Below are 9711 nucleotides of genomic sequence, written 5' to 3' on the forward strand. Positions count from 1 at the left end.
CGGCCGCCCGGGCTGCACCGCCCGCGAGGCCGCCGCGCCAGACGGTGCGCCTGGAGCTGGTGCTCAAAGACCCCACGGACGAGAGCTGCGTGGAGTTCAGCTACCCCGAGCTGCTCCTGTGCGGAGAACAACGGGTACAGTGGGGTCCGGGGCGGGGGGTCCGGCGGGTCCTTCCCTGCGTGTCCACGTCCCCAGCCCTGCGCCCGTGCCAGCCTGGCCACGACCCCCAGCCCTGCGCCCGCCGCTCCCCGGGCTTTCCGCGGCCACGGACTCCCTGAAACCCATTCCCGCTCTCGCTCTTCCCTGGCCACGAGCCCCATCCCTGCTCTCGCCCCTCTCGGGGTTCTCCCGGGCCCGACCCTCGCCCTTGCCCTGTCTGGCCAGCACCCCACCCCCATCGCTGCGATCGTTTCTCTCCACTCTGGGGTCTCCACCTCCAGCCTTTCGCCCGCCCCTCCCCAGCGTTGACCCCCCCCCATTCCCACGCTCGCCCCTCGCCGGGTGCTCCTCGGCCACCGGCCCCAGACCCCTGCCCCTGCCGTGGACCCTGGCAGCTCCTGGCCTGGCCGTGAGCTCGCCTTGGGGACCTCCCCTCCCCCCATGCCTACCAGCCTCCACGCAGCCCTGGGGCGCAGTGAGCTGGGTGGGCTCCTGCAGGCCTCCTGGTCTCGGGGAGGAGGAGAAGACCTTGGGGGGCCCGCCCCCACCTGAAGGCCAGGCCCTGGCACCCTGGTGCTGGCATCGCCCTTCAGTACCTGCGATGCCAGGCGCTGTGGCTGTCGGGATGTGTGTCCATGTCCCCGCCGAAGGGGATTTAAATGTCACCCGAAGATCCTCGGACAGGAGGAGTGCCCCTTGAGACGCCCAGCCGGCTGGCTCCCTGCCTTTCTCCCTTTAGCTTTGTTGGTCCATGGGGTCATCGAGTGGGAAGGTTAGGCTTTGATATGGCGTCTCCCAATCATACACTCTCACCTCATGGTCAGTAATTGGTTCATAGGTTCAGCTTGGAGCCTTTACGACTTGGTGGTGGTGATTTTTGGAGAGCGGCAAAGCTCATTTTAGCTTTGACTATGCAAACACATGGTGGGAAAACTGCAGGTGTGTGTCTGCTGGGAGAGAACCGGGTAGGAGGGGTTTGTGGCTGAGGGGTGGTGTTGACCTGCAGAAGTTAGGAAGGGAGAAGGCTTGAAGGGCTTGGATCCCAGTTGCGTCCTGTTTGGGGCTTGGCCGAGCTGGGCCGTTAATAGGCACGAAGGCGTTGCTTTGTGGTCATTGTTGGCTGTCTGGAGTTGGATGAGTGGCTCCTTGTGAAAAAAGTGTCATCAGACTGTGTTTCTTTTGTGGCCACCTGGTATTGTGGTCGCTGTTTACTGTGTGTGGTGACCATTGCTGAGTGTTTGGATGTCAAATTCAGGAAGGGAGTCATTTCCACATGTGACCTTTCGGGTTACTTCAGTGGAAGTGATCCTGCTATTTGGACACTGCAGTGGTCATTTTCTCATAATGCCATGATTTTGGAAATACTGGGTTGGATGATTTTCCAAGCAGATTGTATTTGAAACTCCTATAATGTAAGTAGATTCTAAGTCTTACTTTTTGACTACCTACCTCATCAGTTGCAAGTGAGAAACTTTGTATTAAGGAGTAATGTAACATGTACTGAGTTCTTACTCTGGGCTCCAGACAAGCACTGGTTGTTGTATGAGGAGTTAAACCCACAGAACTCCATGCTGTGTGCCCACTCGCTCTCTCCAGGTTTTCTGATGGAGGAGAATTGACCATCTTTCTTCCTCAGAGCAGCTGGTGGCTGTGAACCACGTGTGTTTGGGTTGGTTCTTTGCCACTAAGCCACCATGGCGGGCAGAACTCCATAGTCAGGACTGTTACCCTCATTTTACACATAGGGAGACTGATAAACAGGGGAATGTGATTTTGTAAATACTTTTTCCATGGTAGATCTGATTTCCTAGTAAAGTGAAAGCGCTTCTGATTTAAATGTAGAGGCTCCTGCTGCGCTAAAGGAAAATTAAAGCCGTAGTAGAAATGTAAAGACCCCACTGTGATCCAATTTTTGTTGCAGTGGTTATGCTGTGATAAATTAGTGACAAATGTATCTCACAGAAAGGCAGGAAAATTAGGGAAAACGGTTTCTTTTTTATTCCTGGCTTGTTTGGATAATACCAGCATTAGAATGTTCAGATAATGAGGGAAAGGACATACTTTTTCATTTTTATACTTACAAATTTAGGACTTTCATTGGACCAATTTTCTTTTTTATATATTCACCTTCAACTGATGACTTAGATGAGGTTCCATAGATCATTTGGCGTATTCCATTTAACAAAAGCAAAAAAATAATCCACTTTGTTGTTGCTGTTGTTGTTGTGTACCGTTGAATTGGAACTGACCGATAGCTGACCCTCCAGCGGGTTTTCAGAGGCTGTTAATCGCACGGGCGGAGACTGCCCATCCTTCTCCCGTGGAGCAGCCAGTGGACCCAGACCGCAGGCCTTCAGGTTTGCAGGGTGGCTTCTTGCCACTGGGCCCCCAGAGCCCCACATTACGCTGCGTTTTTCAGCAGATGGCCCTATTTCCTGTGCTGATGCTCATTGAATGCATTTCTTAATAAAGCACAGAGCCACTCATGCTGATAAAGTTGTCACAGTTCCCCAGGAGGGCAGGTGTCGGCAAGCAAAGTGTGGCTGGTACCCGCCCCAAATTTGGCTTCTCCGCTTTTCCATGAAAGTCCAGTGATTCTTTTTAGAGCTTTTCTTTTCAAAATGGGTTTAATTTTGTGGTATTTACCATATAGCAGCTGGAGGATAGAAAGATTTTTGCAAAATAGGAAAGGAAAAGTAGGGCTGTAAAATTTTGAAATAACAGTTTATTGCCAGGTAAGGTTGTGAGCTAGGCTCTTAACTTGTAGGATGTGGCTATTAAGGTTTGTGTTGCATCTGAACTGGGCGTGTTTGAAATCAGCCCCCTTCAGAAAGGCTGATTGACTGGAAACACTGTGACTGATAGGAGCAACCCAGACTTTTCTTCTGACCTTTATTAATGAGGGAAGGCGCAACTCACAGGTGCTTATTGGAAAAACATGACAAATAAAACCACAGTCTTGGTTGCTAGTCCTCAGGTTCCCTGATCCTTAATCTTATTGGTGTCTCGGTGCTGGCTGGGGGTGTCAGCGGGCTGGGGATGGTGGCTGGGGGTGTCCGCCGGCCGGTTGGGCTGGGGGGTGTCAGCGGGCTGGGGATGGTGGCTGGGGCATGGAGCTGCCTTCTCAGCTGAAACGTGAGGTGGTTCTGTGCTTCAGGTGGAGTGGGCTAGTGCAGCATTGGAATGATATCAGTTAGCCAGAACAGTGAACATTTACTGTAAAAAGAAAAAAATTCCCATAGTGCTGGAGCTTTGTATGCTATATGAGAAGTCTGTGCTTTTTACTTACTGTGTTGCACATGTTGAACAAGATAGATGAAGTCTCTAAACGAGTGTTAGCAAGTTAAGACCAGGGAATAAAATTATTGTTAATTGTACATGTCATTTCAGTGTTAGTATTTTCAGTACTTTCAGGTCTCTTTTTTCCACTTAAAAATAACCATAGCAGCCTTGATTTCTTAAGTTTTTGGTTTTTTTGTTTGTTTGTTTGTTTGGTGTGATTGTTTTAAAGGAGAGAGGAGACATCTTCATTCGCCATGGAAATTGAGTCCCTGATGATAAATTTATTTCCATGGGACTGACTTTTTGATGCTGTATCTATCTTAGAATGGCTCCCAGGTGATTCTTGAGACCCTTGCCCACATATTTATGTGTACATTTCTGTACACTGAGGGGAGAGGGGATCCCAGTGGCAGTCAGGCTTAGAGTCTGGACGTGACAGAGCCCACGGGTTCTGATGGCCTTGGAGATAACAGCAAATATCTCCAAGTGCTGCTCTTATCACGAAGCCTCCCCTTTGTTACCAGGCTATTAACTTCCTGTGCGGTTGTCCATAAGCAGCTTTTTGTCTTGGCTCTTTGTGTTGAAAACCTCTCCTCTGCTGTTACAGAGCTGTGCTAGTGGATGTCTTTTAAAGTAGGGAGTATTTTCTTGATGGCTGGCCATTGGCAGAGGGTAGGGACCATTGCTGTGGGTCTCCACTGAGAGCTTGAAGCCCCCTCAGCCACAGGCGTCCTGTGATGGTTCCCAGGCAGATGCCGAAGGCTGACTCCAGCTCCAGCTCATGGAAGTGTTTCTACTAATATAGTTGATCTTGTTACAAGTATGTGAGCTGGAGTTTTAGAGGGATTTTTTTTTTGGCCTAATTTTTTCTTGCTTTTTCCAGCCTTGTTATCTCTGAGAGGGTGACCTTGTGCTGGTGGAGAGGATTTGGATTGTTCAGTTTTGAGTCTGCTCTGTGGTAACGCTAATGCTCCGTCAAGGTGTCTGAGGCTGTACCTCTTACTGGGAGCAGATAATCTCATCTTCCTCCCACAAAGCAGTTGGTGGATTTGAACTGCTGAGCTTGCCATTAGCTGCCCAGCATGTACCCTTATGTTCCTTCCAGGGCTCCTTGCTGAGTGTATAAAAGACCACCAAACCCATGTCTTTCTAGTTGCCTGTAATTGTTGTTATGAGCCATTGAGTCGCTTGTGACTCATAGCGACCCTATGTACAAGAGCCCTAAAAGCCATTCTATCCTGTGCCAACCTTGCCGTCTCAAACACACTCATTCCCACCACTCCACTCACAGAATCGATCCATCTCATCGAGGGTCTGGCCCTGAATAGTGTTTAAACTTGAGGCTTTGTGGAAGTCTACTTGAAGTTTTGTGCTAATACGTCTCTTTCTTTCCTCTCACTTTTAAATCAGAAGAGGCCCCTGCATACTGAAGACCCATTCACCGATGGGCTCCAGGAGAGACAGGAAGTTGAACTGTTGGCGAAGAAGTTTGAAATGAAATATGTGAGTATAATCAGCAGTGTTCACTTGGGGTCTTTATTCCTACCAACTGTTTTATTTTTGGAATGTACTTTTTTTGTGTACCCTCAAGTGGTGGCGTAGCTGACTTGTCAGTCAGTTTGCGGAGGCGGTAAATCGCAAGGAGGAGATTGCCCATGTGTTTCCCCACAGAGCCCCTGGTGGATGCGAGCTGCCTGCCTTTGGGTTGACAGCAGAACTCCTTACCAGTAGGCCACCTGAGCTCCCTGGGACTCAAAATATTTATTTCCCACTTCATCTTGTTCTCATTCAGTGAATGTAACTGAGTGATTTGCCTTAGTACTTCCCACTACCATTGAGTCTGAATTACAGGCCCCTCCAGGACAGAGTGGAACTGTTCTGTGAGACTGTAATTCTTTTCAGAGGCAGGCTGCCTCGTCTTTTTGACGTGAAGTGTCTGGTGGGTTTAAACCACCAGGCTTTTGGCTCACAGGCAGGTGCCTTGACCACTGTACCACCAGAGTTTCTGAATATTTCCTCTGAGAATCTTGATTACCGTGTGATGCTATGATAGAGAATGACTTTCTGCAGTCCAGCCAGTCATGTTCTTTTTGTGTTTTGTGACACCCAGTTTTGGTAACAGTTTGAGTTCCCGGGCAATTTTCTGTGCACTTCCTGTGTGACTGACTTTGTGGACTCACCCCTACCCCAGGGTCTTCATGGCATTTCCATGCTCCTGGACTATGAGCCGGTGAGGAAGCAGCCTCTGCCTTGTCCCTCCTTCCTGCCTCCTGTGAGAAGGTGCTTTCAGAGCAGGACCCCGGTCCTCACTTGCTGGCTTGTGTGGAGGTTGTATGTGGAGAGGGGGCTCGGAGAACAGACACTGTTGGGTGCCAGCCCATCCACTGTTGTGTCCTTGAGGGCAGTATTTCACTTTGTGGGACTACTGTTTTCTTACCTAGAATTGAGAGGTGTGGAAGATTCTTCTGTGTTCTGTGTTTGTATAATAAATTTGAGGCTAGATAGAACCATGTCTACTGTTGCTTAAAGGATATGTGGTATGTAATTACAATGTAGTGTGCCTAGTACTGTATCATGAATGTATCCAGTCTGTATTCTTGATCCAAGTTAGTACATGGGCTCAACTTAGTATTTTAACTAAGCAGTACAAATGCGTGGTGCAAAGTTTAAAAATGTAAGGGGTAAAAAATAAAGTACAAGGGCACTGAGTGAAAAGGCACCCATTTCACTCTGTTGCCCACCTGCCTGATCACACGTGGCTGTGGTGAGCAACTCTGGGGCTCCTTCTGGAGGGGGTGTCTGCGTGCGTGTGCACCCTTCCTCCCTCTGCCGTGTTACACAGCGCTGTACACACTCTGCTCTTGTGTTTTCATTTACGCTACTGTGGCAAGGTCTTCCTATCGGGACACAGAGGGCTTTCTCCAAAATTTTTAAATTTCTTTAAAGACTTAATGGTATGCCATGTATGGAAATGTCACTATTTAACCAGTCCCCAGGTGACTTTAGTTGTTTCCAAAAAATCTGCTCTTATAAATAGCACAGCAGTGACCGGCATGGCATAGCTCGTGTTTTCATTGGGACGGGGTCCCAGAGTGGACTTCTCAGGTCAGAGGACACACTCGTGGAAGATGAGTTCAAGAGTCACTGCTCACTAGTGCCTCTTTGTCTTTCTTTTTTTTTTTTTAAATTGTCATCTTTATTTTGCATACTTTAATTGCAGAACAAAATAAGCAAAGAAAATTGACAGTCTACAACATCTAACCTCATTCTTGAGGTTGAGGTCAGAGTTACATCCTGCCTTAACACACAGGACAGGAAAGAAAAACACTAGCTATCAGCAGATGGAGCCAGTTGGGAGAGGCTGAGTCAAGGCTGCTGTGGGAGCCACAGAGATGCTGGCCGGGGGTGTTACAGTAGGAACTGTTAATCGACTTCTTCCATGCGAGGTGCAGCCTCATCACCCTCAAGTGGGGGGCTCTCGTCAGGAGCAGCAGCACTGGGTTCCTCAGCTGTCACCTCATCTTCATCAGTGCCTAAGCCTAGCTTCATCGTGCTGTAGATGCGGGTGGAGTGAGTCTGGGGATCCTCAGGGGAGAAGCCAGAAGAGAGCAGTGCGGTTTCAAACAGCAGCACCACCAGGCCCTTCACAGCTTTGTCATTCCTGTCCTCCTCAGCCTTCTGTCTTAGTGTCTCTACAACTGCATGATCAGTATTGGTCTCCAGGTGCTTTTTAGCCATCATGTAGCACAGTGTCCAGTTGTCCTGAAGCGCCTGTGCTTTCATGGTCCGCGCGATATGGCTGTCCAGCCATAGGTGCTAGTCACCATGCAGCAGGGTGGGAGATTCAAGACTATTGGAAGTTGTGCCTTCTCAGCCAGGACTTCCTCATGAGCTCACAGCGGTGATGTGATAAATGGACTTCTGTGTCTCCTTCACGAAGCTCCTCTTTCTTAGAGAGGTGTAGCTGTTTAAGTCTGCACATAAATGATAAATACCTGAGTATTTCTGTGAGTGGATGAAGAAGCCATGCAGGATGGTGATACGGCGGCATAACGAGTGGAGCCCCTAGAACTTGGGATGCTCCCCTGGGGCTCTGGGAGGAGAGCAAGATCTGTCAGATTGGAATGGACTTTGGAGACAGATGCAGAGCTGGGGGCGATATTCCTCAGTGCTCCCTGGAATGGTTCACCTCTGGGAGGGAGAGAGGCAGAGGCAGTGTGTTGTGGGCCTCAGGCCAGCTGGTTTCGGAGGTGACCTTCCCTGGACTCGCTAGCTGCATGCATGGTCTTCGCTCTAGGCTGCTTCGTGTTTTGGTCTTGGTCAGGGAGGAATAGTCCCCTCCCAGCTAACCTCACAGCTCAAGGTTTTGTCACCATCAGATGAGTGTTTGAGATATTCCAAGTGCTAGATCAGAGTGAGGTGCGGTGTAGTGACCATGTGAACCTGCCGCCTGGAGGACATGACAGAAGCACCTGTCTTATTTTCTGTGTACCACATGTGTTTTCTAGCATCCGTGTGGTTTGAACTTGTATCTTTTGTTTCTTCCCATTTTCATTTTTTGCCTCAGATGGCCTTTACCTTGAACTCTTCAGTCACTTCTTATAAAAAGATTCTCAACACTGGGCCAATTGGAAGCACCATATTAGACTGAGGTTGTTAGCAATTACAACTTGCTTGGATCCACAATCAACACTCATAACACCAGCAGTCAGGAAATCAAAAGACGAATTGCATTGGGAAAATCTGCATTCAGGGACATCTCCAGAGTCCTGAAGAGCAACGATGTCAGTCTAGATTTTAAGATACTAACGTGCGCCTAATCCAGGCCATGGTCTTCTCAATTACTTGTTAAGCTTCAGAGAGTTGGACAATGACTAAGGATGACAGAAGAATAGATGCCTTCACACTGTGATGCTGGAGAAGAGTGTTGACATACCATGGACTGCCAAGAAAAAAAATTGGTCTGTTTTGGAGAGGGCGAAACCAAGTCTATCCTTGGAGGCTAAGATTTTGAAGGTCTACCTCACTCACTTTGGGCATGTAGCCAGGAGAGATCAGTCCTTGGAGAAGGACATCATGATCGGAACGGTGGATGGACAGCCCAGAATATGGAGAACCCGATGAGGTGGATTGATACAGTAACTGTGGCAATGGGGGTTGGTGTGTCGGGGTTAGTGAGCCTAGCTCAGGACAGGAAACAGTTCAGAACTGCTGTACATTGCAGGCAACTCAGTGGCACATAGCAGTAATGTACTATGACAGGTTTGGAAGCAGGAGCGGCATTCTGTTCCTAAATACTGTGCCTCCGGAAACACTGAACTTTGATAAATATTGATAGTTACAGAGGGGTTTCAGGCCTTTTGTTCATAGGATCACTTTGAGTCGAGCTTGACTTGAAGGCAGTCAACAACATTGTCACTTTAAAGTCCACAACGAATTACCTGAGACCTTGAAAGAGAGGGTGCCCAAGTACCCTACGTGAAGAGCTCCACCCAGTATCAGTTGCTCCCAAAAGATCGCACAAGCAAAGGCCTCTCTTGGCATCCTCGTGGTGTCCTATGGTTCAGAGGCTCTCACTCCAGGTGTCCACCCATCAGGTCCAATGGAGGAGCAGTGGGAGATTGTCCTGTCCAGGCCCTTGTGCACCCTGTAGACACGGATAGCTGCTGCTCAGCCCCAGCCTCTTTCACTTTTCCTTAGAGTTCTAGGTCTTTATGTTTCTCAGATGAAGGCAGGAAGCTGGCTTCTCCTTTGACATCTGACCTTTAAATGTTGACAGGTGATTAAAGCAACTCCTAGTAGGCTAGACTCAGCCTGGAGCATGATTGGGGCCAGGGACAGCTGATGAATCCGCTTGGGGACCTTGTGGACATGCCCCTGGATTGTTTTCTGTGTGTTAGTTCATCCCTCCAGCCACTCATTCGTTCCCTCTGGAGCAGTGTTTGTGGGGAAGCAGGGTGTGCTGTTTCCACTGAGAGAGAATGCATGTCTGCAAAGTTTCAGAGAGCTGAGAGTTAAATTGGCCTGAAGCTTCTGGTTCCGCATTGTAGCTGAGGTGAACAACAGTGTTGCTGAGGGTGACAGCTTTGTGGCTGCGGTGGTGGCAGTGTGGCTCGGGTGATGGCGGTGTGGCTGTGGTGGTGGCAGTGTGGCTGGGGTGATGGATGTGTGGCTGGGGTGGTGGCGGTGTGGCTGGGGTGGTGGCGGTGTGGCTGGGGTGGTGGCGGTGTGGCTGGGGTGGTGGCGGTGTGGCTGGGGTGGTGGCGGTGT

At 49.3% G+C, this 9711-nt stretch overlaps 1 protein-coding gene across 1 annotated transcript in view; it reads left to right on the plus strand.

Moving 5' to 3' along the window:
* Nucleotides 1-2: 2 nt before the first annotated feature.
* Nucleotides 3-9711, plus strand: part of UBN2 (ubinuclein 2) — a gene marked incomplete at its 5' end in the record, with an annotated part of 65098 nt that continues 55389 nt past the window's right edge. The window contains 2 exons of the mRNA XM_006887218.1: nucleotides 3-134; nucleotides 4852-4944. Coding sequence (XP_006887280.1) covers nucleotides 3-134; nucleotides 4852-4944 — 225 coding nt within the window. The remainder of the gene's footprint in view (nucleotides 135-4851; nucleotides 4945-9711) is intronic.

Source organism: Elephantulus edwardii, unplaced genomic scaffold, assembly GCF_000299155.1.
Source record: "Elephantulus edwardii isolate Elephantulus edwardi_28Jun2011 unplaced genomic scaffold, EleEdw1.0 scaffold00055, whole genome shotgun sequence".
In the NCBI taxonomy this organism is placed as follows: Eukaryota; Metazoa; Chordata; class Mammalia; order Macroscelidea; family Macroscelididae; genus Elephantulus; species Elephantulus edwardii.